Source organism: Centruroides vittatus, unplaced genomic scaffold (assembly GCF_030686945.1).
Source record: "Centruroides vittatus isolate TY-2023 unplaced genomic scaffold, ASM3068694v2 contig_1634, whole genome shotgun sequence".
Taxonomy (NCBI): Eukaryota; Metazoa; Arthropoda; class Arachnida; order Scorpiones; family Buthidae; genus Centruroides; species Centruroides vittatus.
The window spans coordinates 201,672-221,531 of NW_027120992.1; the positions used below are offsets into that span (position 1 = coordinate 201,672).

General features: G+C 28.9%; 1 protein-coding gene across 4 annotated transcripts in view; it reads left to right on the top strand.

The window, feature by feature from the left end:
- Positions 1-19,860, top strand: part of Nrx-IV (neurexin-4) — a 107,769-nt gene that overhangs the window by 41,577 nt on the left and 46,332 nt on the right. For all 4 annotated transcript variants that reach the window (XM_067262892.1, XM_067262891.1, XM_067262894.1 and 1 more), the window contains 5 exons: positions 12,969-13,110; positions 13,193-13,396; positions 14,483-14,649; positions 17,876-18,043; positions 19,497-19,655. In XM_067262892.1, the coding sequence (XP_067118993.1) occupies positions 12,969-13,110; positions 13,193-13,396; positions 14,483-14,649; positions 17,876-18,043; positions 19,497-19,655 (840 nt within the window). The remainder of the gene's footprint in view (positions 1-12,968; positions 13,111-13,192; positions 13,397-14,482; positions 14,650-17,875; positions 18,044-19,496; positions 19,656-19,860) is intronic.

The window sequence follows — 19,860 nt, forward strand, 5'->3', positions numbered from 1 at the left end:
AAAGCAGCTTCTGGTGGTAAAGTGGTGACTATAATTATCTTTGGTAGTGCTCTCTGTGATTGCCTTTGGTGTGCCCAAATGGAAGGTTATTTTGCATATGGAAAACTTTAAGGCAGGATCTCCAGAGGTGTATGGAGAAATTTGGGTTGCACTGCTGTCAGCTATTGTCTTCTTACTTTGTTCATATTGTCCATGTGGTAGTTTCATAAGTTATTTGAAAAAAGTATATAATGTCAGAATAATTTGATGTACCGTGTTCACTTTGAATATGATGTTGGTGTTCAAGTAATTACTTTTTTGTAGGTGATGTGGATGGATTTAGAGTTCATGTGTTCTGGGGCATGTTTATGTCACCATTCCAGTGGATGCTCTAAATCAAAAATCTGCCAAATTCTTCCTTTGTCACCAGTGGCAAATGCAGTGTTAGCACAAGTATGGTTTTGTATTGCAAACACATTCACCACCTCATTCATTCATAATGGACAATAGACATCAACTCAGCCAAAATGATTTAGTGACAACATAGCCACTGATCATCAAGGTTGGAAAAATCATGCCAATAAATAAAGTGCATGCAACTCATGAATGAATTAATTCATCATTCATATGTACTGCAACATTATAAAACTGGAAATAGACATGACAGCATATAGACAAACACTAGATGACAAATTTACACAAAAATATCCACATTTCACTGTTATAGAGCAGAAGGGTTGTTGACCTGAAAATAACAGTAATACATAACTCCCTCATCACACAAACAACATTCAAACATATCAAACAGCAGCAAGTTCTAGAACACACAAACACTAGATCATACAGAAAATCAGTTCACTGACAATATAACAGTTGCTAGTGGAAATGTACAGTACATAGCATGGCATGCAGTAGTAAAAAGAAACAATTGCAACCAATGACACTACAGACACAGAATTAATTAACACACACGAATTTATTTCAAGAAACTCTCACTAAATATAAACAGTTTAATTGACTCCACACAGACCAAAAATATCCAAAATATATCCACCAAAACAAGTAGGGAAATCTTATATTATCTAAATACACACATATTACTAAAATACTTTCAACCAGACTCAACATTTTCACACATACATACATTCATTTACTGCGGTGTAGTTACTGCGGTTATGTAACATAAAATTACCCTAAACTGTAATAGACACAGACAATTGACCAATTGCTAAGAAACTTGGAATCTATGTTAACATACTTCTAACTTAGATAATGTCATGAATATCACCCTCAAAATATTGATTGAATTTCTATGAGGGTAATCCCAAAAGTAAGGTCTCTTATTTTTTTTAAAAATACAAAGAAATGTTTATTTTCAACAATGTTCATATCATTTTAAAGCTTGAACATTTATCTGTTTTCTACATAATCATAAAATTTAAGAAAATAAACTAAATATAATTCTTATAATGGATATAATTTTAAAAAATATATATTATATTCACTTAATTACTGCTACAATGCTAATTACTGTGACAGGTAGCACTTGCTTGCATGGAATTGAGTGTTACCCTGTGAATAGTCTATAAGTATTTAATTTTCTCATTTAACAACTCAAGTTTTTTTCATTTCTTAATAGTACTATCTTAATTCTAATAAGTGCCTTTCAGTAGTGAGTGGATAAAACTCCTGAACACTTGGAGTTGGTTGTGGGTTTGGGCAAGACCAATGGGCTGGCCACATGGAATTTTCTGGGTTTTCTTTATGTCAGTAACACCTAAATAGGGACCAATTTCACATAAGTCTTTCTGGGATGCATCTTCCTTGGCAGATCTCTCACATGTCGCAGTAAATCAAACTAATTTTAATAATTTTTCTATAAATGCGATATTTATGAGGACATACTTCCCATGTAGTTTATAAAATCTGTTGCAAAAATATAAACACTTTATTAGAATATAAAAGCAACTATTCTTGCATTTTTACAAAATTTTTTTTATTTAAACAAGTTTTATATGACATCTTTCTGACGTTAAGGTTAGCAATTTTGATCATATGCAGGGCCATCACGACCTATCCAACACAGATCACTTTTCAAATATTAACAGTAGACCGATATTAATTACTAGTCGTTGACCGTCCTCTGTTCGAGGAGGAGGTGAATGACTACTTTTGGTCGAATTACTTCAATCCCCTACCACAGCAGTCCTTTCTTTCTGTTGGACCAGCCGTGTCATGGCATTTGAGTCGGAAAATTAAGGTGTGTTTCAAATTTATACGGACACGGAAAAATTAAAGTGAAACACAAATTTGCTGCATTAAGTGACAAATGTTTTATTAAAAATAATATGGATTTACATGTTTCTACACTGCAAAAGAAGAATTTTAATCAAACATTAACATTTTGTCACTGAAAATAATGTTTATGAAACTCTTATACAAAAAAACTGTTACATATTTATCCGGACAGGCACTCATTTTATGACTTAGACAGAATATTGTTTAGTTTCAAGCATTGAAATATGCAAATTAGCTTACATATCTAATTGTAATACAAATTCTTTATGTTGTTCAATGTTCTAAAATGGGTAGAACAAAGAATTTATCTGATTATGAAAAAGGGAAGATTGATGCCTATAAATCACAAGGCAAGTCTATAAGAGAAATTGCAGCATATATAAATCGTCCAAAATCAACTGTTGGTGATTATTTATCAAAAAGACGTGGCAAGGATGTACCAAAATTCAAGACAGGTCCAAAACCCAAGCTTACTCAGTTGAGATTGTAGACAAATCATCAAGGTTTGCTCCACAAAACAAACATCAGTAAGAAAAATAAAAAAAGAATTAGACTTGCCTTGTAGCAGCACAACAGTGTGGAGAGTTTTAAATACATCTCTAATGTTAAAATTCAGAAAAAAAGCCGTAATGCCACCACTTTCATTAAAGCACAAAAGTGACAGACTTGATTTGGCACAAAAACACATGACATGGTCCGAAGAATGGATTGAAGTTTTGTTCAGTGATGAAAAAAAATTCAACTTAGATGGTCCAGACGGTTGGAAGTATTATTGGCACGATTTAAGAACCGAAAAACAAATTTTTTCAAAACGCCAAATGGGTGGGGGATCAATAATGGTGTGGGGTGCGTTTGGATTCAACGGAACCACAGATTTAGCATTTATAACTCAAAGAATGAATTCAAAGAAGTATCAAGGCATGCTTGAAGATCATTTATTGGAAGCTGGACCAAATTGGATCTTTCAACAAGACAATGCCCCTGTGCATGCCTCTAAATCAACAAAAATGTGGTTTAAACGTAAAAATATTAATCTGATGACATGACCTGCTAGAAGCCCTGACCTGAATCCGATGGAAAATCTTTGGGAGATGATGGTTCGTACAGTTTATGCCAATGGAAAGCAGTTTTCCACAATTCATGATTTGAAGGCAGCAATTTCAGATGCTTGGGATAAACTTAAGATTGAATTCCTTCAGAATCTAATTGAAACAATTCCTAATCGAGTATTTAATGTAATTAAGTTAAATGGTGGTTACATTGGCCATTAAATTGCAAGAAAACTTTGCAATTTGAAACCTGTCCGGATAAATATGTAACAGTTTTTTTGTATAAGAGTTTCATAAACATTATTTTCAGTGACAAAATGTTAATGTTTGATTAAAATTCTTCTTTTGCAGTGTAGAAACATGTAAATCCATATTATTTTTAATAAAACATTTGTCACTTAATGCAGCAAATTTGTGTTTCACTTTAATTTTTTCGTGTCTGTATAAATTTGAAACACACCTTACATAATACAAGGTACCGGTGAGCACAAAATGTTTTAAGTGGTTTTCAAGGATGCTGAGTTTAAATATTTGGTCTGTTGTTCATGAAATTTGATTTGTTGGCAGCTTACCATTTGATATTTGACTGTGAATTGTGGAGTTTCTTAAAGTTAATATTAGAAAAATTTTCAATTCCTGTCTACTTGATCATCGATAATGTGCCATTTCATTCATCTGAGCATTGCGATAAACATGACAATGGTAGGCTAAAATGACCAAACTCTCTATATGGTCTTCTTTTTAATGTTTGTTATATTAAAGCATTTGATTTATATAACTGTGAAAGTTATCTTACATAAAGATTTATCACACTAAGTGTTCAATCTAACACATTTTAAAAATTCTTTGTTTCTCTACTATACACAATTTAAAGAATTTGTAAAATGCATTAGATTGGGTATTTGGTGTGATAAATCCTTATGTAAGATAACTTTCATAGTTATATAAATCAAATACTATAATATAATATAAATGTTAGAAGTATGAAATAATTTAATAATTTTAATCTTTGATGTTATTTTTTGCCTGGGCAATGCTGGGCTTACCTGCTAGTTAGGCATAATAATAAGGCAGGCAGACTCAATACACTAAAAACAACATAATACCCAAGTTAATGAAAGAGATTAGGAAAATATTTAGGATAATTAAAATACACACACACAGTCTGAACAACATACATGTAAAGGAATATATTGACACACAAACAAAATATAGCTGACAAGTCATAGACTCATATCTACAAAACCTGTGTGCTGTGAATACAACAAAATAAATAAATTATGGTATTTTTAAACTTACACAGATAACTCTATAGCAATCCACCACACAATTGTAACACAATGGTATGCCAACAGAAAAACATTTTACAAACTAGTCTGCTCTTTGGTTTAATCCAGTATCACACAAAACGAAGCAAGTTGGATCAAAGAGAAAGAAGAAAACATGTACAATACACAAATCTTGCTCTCTATTAAAATAAACACACAAAAGCAACATAATATACAGTTAGAGAAGACACTTGGTGACAACATTCACAGTTTCTGGTACAAAAAATTTACATCACTGCATCAGAAACTAGCCAAACATTTTACACACACAATCTGTAAGATGTGTCAAAATATCTTAGAGCATCATATATGAAACTCAAAAATTACAATAGTAGAAACCTTTTACAATAGATATCAATTACATGTTTTTCTACATTATAAAATACTTATACATCACAAATAAAATACATAGTACTATTATATGGAACAATTAAACATTTTTACAAAACAATAAAATACTTACAGAAACCACGTGGGATGCAAAGAACAATTGTCTGTAGATTCAATTATTCTATGACAAGCACACAAACAACATAGAAACCTAAATGTGGCATAACTAGATTACAGGAAAGCATTTCATAGCATTCCACTACATCTACACAAAATATATCAAACACCCATACGTTTCTTGAAAAACAGTGCAACATCGGCAAACAACACTACATCTAAGACTTTGACATGTACAGTACATTAAAACAAACCAAATACACGTTGGTGAGATATTTTCTAGGGAGTGTCGTTAAATTTACTAGTTCTGTTTGGCCTTAGACCTATAGTCGTAATAGGTTAAACAACACTAAACACTAAATGTGGATGGATACATCATCTAATTCAAGGAAATAGCATAATACATATCTCACTTCATGTTTATGGATGACCTAAAACTCTGCATTCACACATGCACAGCTAAATTACTTAACCAGTTGTTTGCGGAGTACTGCTATTGGAGTAACCGGTTTTCGTTAAACTGTTGCGGAGTACTCCAGTTGGAGTAACTGTCAATTTTCTTTCGTAATTAACTAGTTGGTGGCGATTTAAGCACTGATTGGCTTTTATCTACATAGACTAAGTCTGTTTCAACGAATAAGATATTTGTTACCACCCCGTATTTTTAAATTTAGGCACAAAACTCCTCCATTCCATGTTAAGTCTATGGGAGACCTTTCTTTTGTTCATTTGACAATAAAATCCTAGTTAGCATGCCCGTTAAGTTCTAATTGGTATATTATAGCTAAATGACTATCCTTTGACCAATAAGCATTGACTTGGGTTTGTGGGGTGGGAACTTTCTTGGAAAAAGTTATACCAACTTCGAGCTACATTGTCAGCTACAAACGTAAACAAACAATTATAAATCGTTATTCTTATCTATTTTTAGCATGAATTTAATAAATTTTTATGTATATTTATCCTATTTAACAAATAAGCTTGTTTTTTAAAGCCATTCAGCCATAAATCTTTCAAAAAACAAAGTACTTCCGGTTATGGTGGTACTTCCGTAATACATAAGATATACATGTATAGTCGTTAATATAATAAAGTAATAATCGCTTATTATAGTCTACTATTAGTACAATAAATTAAATAACGTATAAATAGAATCAAATACACATCATCAGTAATAAAAGTGTATTAACCTAGATTTAGAAAGGCCACCACCCCCCCACGCCGATCGGCGTTATAATCTATAGGCCGTATTATTTCTCTACGTTGATTTAGAAAGCTGCAGTTTTTTTATTTGACAGAAAATATACATGTCTAAGTAACGTATGTAACAAATTAATGGAAAATTTATAAAAAAACGATTTTTTTAAATATTTTAAAATCTTAAATTTTATTAATTTTTTTAAACGTACATAATATTTTGAAGTTAACAATCGTAAAGTGTAATATGTACGTGATAGAAAACTGAAAACAGATTATATCTACTACAATTTTTAAGCGAGATATCGCAAATTGAAAAACCACTTTAAAAACCACAAAACCTGTACGCAACAGCGGTGTTGTTTCAGATTATCGAGTGCGCAGCTGACAGGTTAATAGAAGTTAACTTACACTTACTGCACTGAATTTTAAATGGAGTTTTTACCTAGATAAATTCAGAATATTTTATAGAAAAATGAGTCCTAAAGAAGGAAGATTTTGTACTTGGAAATGGATAATGACAAACAGTACAGTAAATCTTGCAAGTAATTACAGCTGTTAATACTATAAACCTTGTACAAATGCTTTATTTTTAATAAGAATGTTATGAGTTTTTAATATTATATTGGTTCTCTCCTTGCCTTGATGATTTTATAATAATGCTGAGGCATGAACAGAGAGACTTCCAATGTAATCTACAGACAAATTGTGTCACCAGAGATTTATGAGTTCTTCTTGTAATTGGCAATGTGTGTGAAGTTTCTTATCTGCAAGATCACTGCCCATTTGCCTTCTTTTTTTCTATTTCAAAAAACAGCCCAGTTCTACAGGTATACCTCGACTTACGTCCTTCTCGAGTTACGTCGTTCCCGATTTTGCGTCGTTTGTCAAAAAAGTATGTGGAAAAATAAAAATCAAGTTTAAGTCAGTTTATTTGACTTTAAATCCGTTCGCCATAATCATTGAAGTCGTAATATCACTAGAAAAGCATTGAAAGCACATAAAATCATATTAAAATATGTACATTTACAGTAAATGTTAATACAATCATCATAAATCCTAGGGAATGAACCATGAAAACATCTGTGTTTCTGTGTTGTCGTCTTATTTAGTGGTCTTTAAGTGCTCATTATTGGCGTTTCTTCCATTATTGGCGTTTAGTTACGACGTAAGTCGAAACTACGACAAGTAAACTTACACAAGTAAACTTACGAAACTAACTACACAAGTAAATTCGACTTACGTCGTTTTTCAATTTACGTCGCCTCTCCTGGAACCAATTATTGACGTAAGTCGAGGTATACCTGTATTCTAGAACTGGGCTATTTTTTGCCGATGTGTGTGTTTTAATTTGCTGTTAAGAAATTCAATTTCTTACTTTTATAGACAATAACATTAGAAAAATAACAATACTAAATTATTACTTGAGTACTTTCAAGCCTGATATGCTCATCTTCAGGGCTTTTTTTGCCATAACCCTTATTTTTGAATATGTGCTCAGGGAATTCTAATGTGTGTTCAATTTTTTTTACACTTTCTTGGCTGTTATATGTATCTTGTCAAGGTCCCCAGAGTTCAGAAATGTAGAAATCTTGGCGATTATTTTTGGCCTCAGGACCTTGAAATATCAAGAAATGCAAAAAAAAATTTGAGGATTTTTTTTGTGTGTGTGAGAGAGAGAGTTTTGTTCACCCTATTTGAAGCTTAATAACTCAGAAATTTTCAACAAAAGATATTAAATTTTGTAAGGAGGTTTGTGTGATAGGGGAATTGATACTGTACTATCAAATTTTGATAGTTAAAAGTCAAAAGAATGTGGAGATAGAAGGAGGGTTGTGTGTCATATCTCAAGTGGGGGTTGGACTTAATGAAGATTTTACTTGTTATTAGCATTTACAATTTTTTATGAAATTCATCATTACCCTCGAAATGAAGTTTTTTGCCATTTTATTATAATAAACAATATAAAAATTAAAAAAAAATGATCTTAACATGGTGCCACATGCAGTTTTAAATAGTTGTCAGGAGAGTTAAGCAACTCATTACTGGATTTTCTGTTCTCTAGAAGAATCATTTGTACTGGAGGAGAAAAAATACTGAAGTATGTATAGGAAAAATTTATTGGTACTTTCTACTTCAACTGTGAAGCAGTGATCTTGAAAGAGACACTCAGCAATCTCTCCAAATAAACAGAAACAGACAGTAGATGTGACTCAAAAATAGTCTTATATACAGGGTGTTTATAATTAAAGTTCCACTTTGAAATGGCCATAAAATGAAAACTACTGGACAGAATGTTATAAAACTTGGTAATAGTGTACAGGACATCATAGGATTTTATTCCCCGTGGAAAAAGAAAAGTTCAAAACCTCACCACCAATGAGAAATGGTGCTGTCTGCAATATTGTTAAACAAAATAAGACATGAAGACATTGGTTGAAAATGTTTTTAATTGTTTCTAAAATCTGTTACAAAGCATGTTAAATGTGGCGTCCACCATTTCCTGAAAGCAAGTTCAACCACATTGCTGTTCTCTCAACAGTAGCTCTTAGCTTATCAGGAGGAATTTAATTTGCTTTCAGAAAATAAAGAGGGTCTTCAACTTTTATAAAGTTCAAGACCCGCAACTGAGTACAATACATTGCCTGATCAGGATATATGAAACAATCTACATAGGATGCTTCCCATGTAACTCTACACAATCAGAATGGAATTGTTTAGCTTACTGTTTCTTAATGTGTACTTTGCCATCTGAGCTATGCAGATTTAAATTTTGTGACTTGTTAGAAAAAAGAAAGTTATTTTTCAATCTGGCATGTTTCTTGGTCTGTTGAATATGCTACATTTTTATTTTATTCTGAAGAAGAAGATAAAAATGTAGCATATTCAATGGACTAAGGATAAAGTGCATGAAAGTGGACATTCTTGAATTATGTTATCTCTTGATCACATGCTTCATCCTTAAGGTGCGACATACCATGGTGCATGGATGTGACATGATGCAACAAGAGAAGTTGCACTGTAGTGAATACAAATAGTATCTGCTTGAAACAAACAGATACTATTAAGTATGTAGCACCTTTAGTTAGCTTCAAGAGGTCCTTGGCGGTCAGACAACTTTGCTGTGGAAGAAAAAATTTGATCTCACTTTTTTTCCTCCACAATTGGAGCATTTGATTAGTTATGGAAATGATTGAAAATTACTACACATGCACAGTAAAAAGAAAAAAGAATAGCGAGGTTGAGGCCGAAGTTTTCAATGCAAAAACGTGTACGTCGGACGTTCGGCGCCGCTTTCCTGTAAGCCTAGAAGTTTGGCAATGGCATTTGGAAAGTCAGTGGAATCATGCTCGACATTCCAAATGCCATTGCCAAACTTCTAGGCTTACAGGAAAGCGGCGCCGAACGTCCGACGTACACGTTTTCGCATTGAAAACTTCTTCGTTCTCAACCTCGCTAATATCTCAAGTGATTTCCTTGTTTTTTAAAATAAACAATCAAACAATAGACAAACTTTCATCTCTGCATATGATTTATTGGATTCTAACAAAATTAGATTTTTGTGTGTATTTATTTTACAAGTGCCAAGTTACTGTAAGTTTTAGACATCTTGTTCACTGGTTTCATGCCTATTTTATTTTGAGTTGCTTTTGACAAAAATTTTGATCAGTTTATTTCATCAGAATATATATTAAGAAATTTTTAAAAATTTTAATGAGTAATAAAAAGAAACTTTTATTCTTTGACTAATTCACTATATTTGATTTGACTGAATCTAGATTTAGACACTTTTTTTCTGATTTGCGGAAACATGTTTCCATAAATTTGTAACATCCTACTCATTTGTTTACATTTTAATTTTTTATACGCCTTTTTACAATGAATTTTTGTAGGAAGTAAAAGTTGTTTGTTTTAGTTAAGACATGTGTTCCTTCCGTAATAAATAGAATGGGAATTCAAATGTGTTACATTCCAGAGTTATTTAAATCCTAAGGATATGAAATGCACTTGAGAATTTTCTAAATTAGCTTTCTTTCTTTAAAATTTTTGAAGTAAAAAATTTCAATCAAGGAAACAATGAAGTTACTTGTAATTACTTTTCCATCTCCTAACTTCTGTTGTGTAATGATTTACTTATCACATGTTACCGCAATAGCAATGTTGCCACGGAATACTAGAGGCAAAAAATAAGTTAAGTTCTCCTTGTTTTTGTTTGACTTTTTATAAAATTGCTATTTTAATTTTTGAAAAATAAAGATAATTGATAAAAAAAAAAAAATTCTGCTTTGCTTTTCTTTCATTTGAAATTGCAATGTTGCATTTCCATGAATTCAAAAATTGATTAGAAAAAAAATTGAAAGCATTTACCTCCTTAGGAAATTGTGAGGTCTCGAACAAAGCAAAAATTCATAAAACTTTTTGCAAATTTGGCATTTTCCAAAAACATTTAACTAAGGACCATATTTAGCATATCTTGAAAAAAGTTATATTGTTGTAAATGAAATTATATAATTAAGATACAAAACACTGCTCATAAAACCTTTAACAGGTGCGAAGCACAATCTATCAGTCAATGCAAACGTTTTCAGAGCACCGGTTAAAGGTTTTATGAGCAGTGTTTTGTATATTAAACTCCGGTGTGCGGTGATTTGTTATTATATAATTAAGTTTTTTCAAAATAAGTAATTTCCAGAAACAAATTTCTTGAAGATGAAATTTCTTTAAACTAGAATATTTGAGATGCAAATGTTTCTACGTACTATTTCAGTGATAAAAAGGGGGAAAAGTTCAAGCGTGGTCAAAGTAACAATTGTGACTTTGCATGACTACTTCCTGCAAAAAAAAAAAAAAGTTAAATTTACGATGACGACTTAACAAATAGTGATTTTTTTTCAGAAAGTTTCCAGGATTAATTTAAGTTGATTATTTAATTAATATTATTTAATAATTAGAAAATAAAACAAAATAGAAAATTTTGTCGTTTTCTTTTCTTATACCATTTATTATTATTTTCAATACTGGCAGTCTAGATAATTTTGTCTCAAATATTCTGATCTTGTTTGTATCACTTAAATTATAATTTTGTTAACAATGGATTCCTCACAGATTTAAAATGAAAGAAACAAAAACAAAGTCTAAGATAAATTTGTCTAAACTGTCTACCAGTAAGTTATTTTTAATGGAAACTTTAGTGATATGATTTATATAGCAGTATTGTAGCACTTCTGCAGGATTGCATGTTCTGATGCATGCTGTTTGCGAGAAGTTACAGTAATTATATTGAATTTTTTATTTGATTTGACCGTACGTAAATCAATGAAAAAATTAATCAATTAGTTATGAATATTAGTATTAAATATAACAAAAATTTTAATATTGAAGATGAAGGAATCATTGTCTGTAAATGTTATACTTTTTAATTACAAGAGTTGTAACTCATAGTATAAAAATGTTAACACATGAATAGTTATAAGATTCATTTATCAAAAGTGTCTTCAGGCAATCAAACAGAACAAATTAAATTCAAAAATGACTATTTTAAATAGAAATTATATATAAAGTGTACTTTGTACACTTTATATACTAAAGTACTGTACAATATACTAAAGTATATTGTGCTTATATACTAAAGTACAAAAACATACACTTATATACTACTACTATACACTTATATACAAAGTACAGTGGACCCCCGATATAACGTGTATGTCGGGTGGGAAACAACACCCACGTTATAAGGTAAACTGCATTATACCGAGCGGCGCGGTGGCGACACAATAAAGTTACTCAGAATGATTTGAGCTATATACTGTAGCAATAATGTCAAGCTTTTCCTTCACACTGTAAGCTTTTCTTTTACTCATCATGCATACAATGATTAAACACTATTCAAAATACACGCAGGAACTCAATACATACACAATTACTCAATATGCAGTAACAATAAAATGCGCCATTCACTAACGCCACACGGACCTGTATAAACGTGTTTGAGCTTAACGCGTCACAAATATCGCCCGCGCTATAACCAAGTGCGCGGTATAGCAAGCAGCGCTATAACGAAGGTCCACTGTACTATACACTTATATACTAAGGTACAAAAACATTCTTTGTATTTTAGCAGTTTTGTAGCACCTAAAATATAAAATTACTAAAACTCTTGTAATTACAAGACTAATTATCTAAAGAAAGTGACATTTTATTTATTGTCATTTTATTATAGATATTTAACCATTAAATTTCAATATTCTGTTAGTATACATGTTAAAAGTCAATGTACTTCTTATAAAAAGTGGATTTGTATCATGGATAAATGTGATATTTCCTTTTTGGTTGATATACATGTTTATGCAAATGATTATATAAATTTTAAGTATTTTAAATTATATAAATAAATGATATAAAAAGTATATTTTATTACATAAATTGTATAAACAATTTATTAAAGAGAAAATGTTGGTTAATAGAAAGCTGAATCATGATATTGTTATAAAGTTACACCGAGTAAATACATGTTAAATTATTTATTTTTGTCAAAAATTTAATCAAACAATATATCAATTTCTGTATTTAAAATTCTATTAGTAATGAAATTTTAGATTTTTGTTTGCATTATGAAGGAAAGATGCAGACCTTGTTAAGATTTTAATGTATCGAATATTTATTTTAGCTTTTTAAAGGAAACACTGATGGCGATAGTGTTCACACAAACTATTTTGATATCCCAATTATTGCACGATGGATTCGTATAAATCCTACCAGGTGGCGAGATCGTATTTCTATGAGAATAGAATTATATGGATGTCTTTATGGTATTAAAATTTATTATTTAGTTAAATTATTTGAATTTATGCAATAATTTTCAAATTTTTAATAATTAAATTTTTTTATTAGTGTCCCACACTGTTAATTTTGATGGAAATAGTTTTGTCGTCAAGGATCTTAAGAGATATCCAGTAATGTCACAAGAAGACAAAATTCAATTCAGATTTCGTACCAATCACATGGGAGGAGTGATTTTATATAGCAGAGGAACTCAAGGAGATATTTTTGCTTTACAATTGATTGATAATCAGCTGTTGTTAAATATTGATTTAGGTAAATAACTAATTCAATTTGATAGAATAGTTGATTTAATTTTATAATTTTGAAATCAAAATTGCTGATACATATAATTTCTATGATTCACGAATGATTTACTTTTAGATTTTTTTTGTCTTTAATTTGATTGGTCTTGAGTTTTTCACTCTTGACGAAATCTAATTTTGGCATATACAGGTATACCTCGAGTTATGTCGTTCTCGATTATACGCCGTTTGTCAAAAAAGTACATGGAAAAATAAAAATCAAGTTTAAGTTATTTTATTCGACTTTACATCCGTCCGCCACAAATATTGAAGTCGTAATATCACTAGAAAAGCATTAAATCACATAAAATCATATTAAAATATGTACATTTACAGTAAATGTTAATACAATCATCATAAATCCTAGAGAACAAAACGTGAAAACATCTATGTTTCTGTGTTGTCATCTTATTTAGCGGTCTTTAAGTGCTTATTATTGGCGTTTTCCGCCGTAGTTTGACTTACGTTGTAACTACATAAGTAAATTTGACTTACGTCGCCTCTCCTGGAACCAATTACCGACATAAGGCGAGGTATACCTGTATTTTTATATCTTAAATCAGAATGAGACAATAAAGTGCAATTCAAGTGTACTAATTTGATTTTGAGAGAAGAATTTAAAATTTCAAGAAATAATTTTTGAAATACGTAACGATTATCTTTATTTTAAAATTTGTTTTATTATTTTATGGAAAATTTCACTTAGTATTTTAAGTCTGCAAAATAGACAAAAGCATTCATTGAATGTTTTTGAGTTTAGCTAATTGTTGTCATATTTTTAAACTGGGATACTGAAAGTGTAGGCTCTCATCTCTTGTTATTTTGAAACATGAAGAGAACAAATACGTCTTTATTTTCATAAACTTTTGTTTTTTACTCTATTTTGCTTTATAAGTCTCTCTCAAATTTTGATTTTGTATTTTAATATTTATATAAATATTTAATTGTATACTATATGTTATGATTTTTAAAACAAATTAAAATGAAATTACTGTGATTATTTTTATATTTTGTAATGTTTTACAAAATACAATTAATATCAAAATATTTAAATTAGGTGGAGGAATTCCAACAAGCATGTCCGTGGGAAGTCTTTTAGATGATTACTTATGGCATGATGTATCAATTATTCGAGATAAAAGAGAAATTTCATTTACTGTGGATCGTTTGGTTGTTAAAGAGAAGATACGAGGAGATTTCTCGCACTTAGATTTAAATAGAGAGGTAATGCATAAAACTTTTAATATTTAGTTTTAAAAAGTTATTATTTTATATTTCCAATTTTCGTAAGAAGAATATTAAATAAAAAATTTAGAGTATGAACATGATTCTTAATTTTTTTCAAAGCTTAAATAACATATTAATAGTTAAAATAATTATTTTAAAATTAACTAATTTCTATTTAATTAATGTATTTAAATTTACATAAATACATTTTACATTTAATATAACTATAGATATGAATGCACTAATTTTCTAATATTAATATTACACATTTAATAAAGAAAAAAGTATTTTGAGCAAATGTTTTCAATTTAAGTACAAAATAACTGTACAAGAAATTACTTGGTGGAATAGAATTTGAATTTGGAATGTTCAGTTTAAATTTGAATGATCATGAGTAATAAATTTCACACTTTAAAACATTCTCCTATGACAGTTTCAATAAACAAAATCATTTTCAACCTAAGTTTATAGGTATTCGTCAGTTAAGCGTTCAAACGTAGAATGTTTTTGAATGAAAAGAGCATTCAAAATACAGAATACAATAAATATAAAAGTAAAAAATGAATCAAAATAAATTTTAAACACAACAGAAATTAAAAGTAAATGTAATTAACAATAAATAACAAAATTATATAAATAGTAATTAATTTAAAGAATACTAAATTAATAAATTATAAAGCACATAATAATGATCCTGGCCACATTAGAGTTCATAAAGAGACCTCCACCCCATAAGTAGCGAGTCTGTATTGCAGTAATTAATACAGTTGGAATCTCTGCTGGCTTTATATATCTCCAAGATTTCTAGGTGCCTAAGCAAGTTAGTCTTTGGCTGGTTTTACAATCCTAGCATCCTCCCAAATTAATTCACACTTTCTGCTCGATAGCATAAGCCACTAAAGTTATATTTCATAGATTCCTGTTGGTGGTGGTTCAGAATTATTGAATTAGATATATAATTTTTATCCATAACTAAAGTAGAATGATCGAAGGTATATTTTATTTAGACTGTAAAAAGCTATTAGCTAGTAGGACATAACATCATAAGAATATCAGTGGATATATGAGAAAACAATAAAGAAAGATGCAATATAAGCAGCATTGTTTCTTATAATAAATAGATCATACCGTATGACCACTAACTTTGGGATTATAATTTCTCTGTGGTCATCTGAAAAGGAATTTAATGAGAACACCAGAACTCTGCTTATAAAAATTAAAGTTTAAAATAGAAATTAAATAAAATAAGATCTAAATAATTTTATATTGACTTTTAATTTAATAAAATAAAATTTACATTACAAATACTAGTCATATCTTCCTTTCTTGTCATGTTCAATCAGGGACGTGGTGAGAAAGAAAGATACAACTAGTATTTGTAATGTACCGTATTTTACAGACTATAAGACACACTTTTTTTCGAAAAATTGCCTCCAAAATTAAGGTGCGTCTTATAGTCCCTAGCATCTTATAGTTCGTAAAATACGGTAATTTTTACTTTATTAAATTGTAATTTCTGCCAGCCCCTTTTCACAAAAAAAAAAAAAAAAAAAAAAAAAATTGTTTCACATTACATTGGAACTGACATATTCCCTTTAATATTTATGGAAGAAAAACTAGTCCTACTTTTATTACATATAGAAAACATATGGAACATTAGTGTAAAACACACCAATTTATTGAACAAAATATCTGCACAAATCAGTGCTTATGACTTAAGAATTAGTCTCTGTAATCTCAGATTACAGCTTTATAATTGAAATTACATAATTTTGAAAAATACTACTTTGAATGGAATAAATGTGACACTTTTAAATTTTTAAGATAGATTCATTTCAAAATACATGATAAAAATGAACTAAAGAAAAGAGAATATATGATTGTGATGTTGATATTTTGGGCAATACTGATTGAGTTTTCTGTATTTTGAAAGTGATTTGAAGACATTCAATAGCAAACTGTATCAATACTGAAGGCATTTGGTAGAAAATAATAAATTCAAAATATTTTATGACATTTATACCTAATGTTTCACAGTTTCTCAAAGAAATACAGTTTAACCCGATTATAACGTCATTGGATGTAACAACAACCCTAATATAATGAAAAATTTTTATCTGTCCCACGATTTTACTATACTAGATAATGTTAAAAAACCCACTTGTAACAACATAAAACCCTGTTTTAACATCATATTTGAAGCACTTCCAAATTTACAAAATTAGATTACAAATTTTATTTAACAAAAAAATACTGTGTTCAGTCCTAGGGTCAGAGTTCACATTTCTAGAACGACTGTGGGTGGTGCTCTCTCCACCTGATTTTGGTCGGGTGAAATTCACCATTTTTAAACGATGTGATGATTGGTTATTACGTACTCATTTTTACATTACTTTATGCTAAATTGTTAAATATCCTATTATTTTTAATTGGCATACATTAATTTAACCTTTTGTTGTCTTTTGATTCGACATTATTCTCAAAACCGCAAGTTCTGCCATTATTGAAACTTAAGACAAATAGAAATTTCTTATAAAATGTGATTTTTGAAATTTTTAATTACATCGATGTAAACTTAGACATAATAACGTAAATAAAGTTTATTTAAAACATGTAGTTTGCATTTTTATACATACGATAATAAATTATTGCTATCATAATAGATACAGTATACTGTATTACCATTAAGAAATAATTTTATTGTAATACATTTGATGTAAAATTAGAATGGAGTTTATAATAGATTCTTAAACACACTTGGCACTTTTTATCGGACTGAAATTATGACCCGCAGATAATGACACTCGTTTATAATGTCAAAAAGTTGCCAGTTCCACGGATGACGTTATAAATGGGTTAAACTGTATATTCAATTATGGAATGTATCGAGAACAACAGGTAATGATTGTCCTACTTGGCTAATACAGAATTTATGAAGTTGTTAATGTTTAATGTCTACTAAAGTCAAATTAATTTTCATTGAATAATTTGTTTTGATAGTGTTGATAAGAAAATTCAGGATTGACAGTTACACAACTTATTTCATATCTCTTATAGTCAAATGCATTTTTATATACTTACCTAATTTTTTAAATTAATTTGTAAATTTTATAAGTATTGGTTTTTATTTAACCATAAATCAACTTTAATAAATTTTAAAAGAAAATTATAATAATTTCAAATTTTTTAATATTTTTAAAATGTTACTTATTCTGACTTTCAGATTTATATTGGAGGCTTATCCAATTTTAACCAAGAAGGTTTGGTAGTTAAGAAAAATTTTACTGGATGCATGGAAAACTTTTTTATTAATGATACTAATGTGTTTGAAGAATTACCACATGACAGGGGTCTTACCTATCAGCAATATGGAATTTCTTACTCCTGTTGGGTAAATTTTTTGTTTTAATTTTTGATAATTTTATAATATATTTTTGGCATTTCACTAAAATATATGGATGCAAGTCATGAAAAGTATTTAATATTTCAGAAAAATCATTCAAAGTTTCAAAAAATGTTTGCGTAATAGCTAATTCATATAAATATCTATTTAAAAAATAATAATTTACACAGATTTTTTGTGCTGAAAATGGTTTTAAAAAATGTATACTAAAATAAATTTGAATATTGAAGAAAACTCTTGAAATTTTAGATACTTTTTACATTTGCATGAGTTATTTAATAAGAAAAAAAATTGAAAGATAGATAGAAAATTATTTATAATATTTCTTACTTTATAAAACAATATTAATGTATTTTTGTTATATTTTGTTGAAAATTTCAAGCTGCAGAATGTCTTACATAAAGTATCCGATAAACAGATATCAATTTAGTTTTTCTAATTGATTTTCAATGATATTTTTCAATTGAATTTCAATTTGGATTTTTGGGTAATATAATATTTTTATCTAATATGTTCTTTAACATTTGCTTTTATTTTCTTTTTTAATTTCCAGCTTAAGTTATTTAACCAGAGAGAGACAAATTGCCTTATGCACTTTTCCAGCAAATTACTCTTTAATCAAACTAATGTTTTCGGGTTGATTAATAAGCCTTCATCAGGTTTTTGAACAGAGATTCAGTGTGGAACAATATTTAAAATTATGTTATTTTAGAACGATTTTACATTTATGTTATTTTAGAATGATTTTACATTTATGTTATTTTAGAATGATATTATATTACATTTTGTTTAAAGATATTAATAGGATTATTGGTTAAGTTACAAATAAAAAATCATAATATACTGAAAGAGTGTAAGAATAAGAAGAAATAAAATGAAATTATTTTAAGTGCTATGATGATGTCATGTTTTGCACTGTGAAAAACTTAACACAGTGACAGTTTTGAAATGAAGGAATTTTTAAGGCTAAAAATGTTTTAAAATTCATTAGATATTTTTCAGTTTTATGTGCAAGCACACACAATACAGAGTTTTAATTAATAATAATAATTTTTATAAGTATGGAATATGATAATAAAACTTAATTGAAACAATTAACAATTCTGTTTTGTTTCTATCATTAACTCTGTTAATCTAACTCATGTAATAAGTATAGTTTAGTTTTTAGATTAGTGACAGGGTTAAATTTATTCCACAGAGAGTTATTTAATAATATAAGTGGTAATTTATACAACTGGCCCTACAATATATAAAATTAAAATGTTATTTTTATTTCGGACCTGTAAATAAGATTGCCTTATTTCGGACCTTATTTTAAGATTGCAGACATGAATTTTTTATACTCGTATGAAATTAATTATTTGATTTTTAATTTTTCTTATTGAAATAATACTTATTTAGTATGTATTTCTTGAAGTAATTTAAATGTTTTTATATTTAGTACACGAAAACATATCCAGTAAATTTTAGGACCTCTTCTGCCAGTATTAAAATTCTCAGTAGCATGCAGTCACAGCTGGATACTAGTTTTGAGATGAGAACTTTTAATGAAGATGGAATATTATATTATAATGATTTTACATCTGATGGATTTGTAAAAGTAAGTATCTATTTACTAATTAATTTACTTTATATGATGTCAAAGTAATAAATAAAACTATCTTAAGTATAACTCTAATAACAATAAAAAACAAACAGCATAACAAAATAATTTTAAACAAGAGTAAAACAATAAGCTTAACAAATATTATTTTATATAAACTTTTATTTACTTGTTTATTTATATATTTATTTATAAACATAAG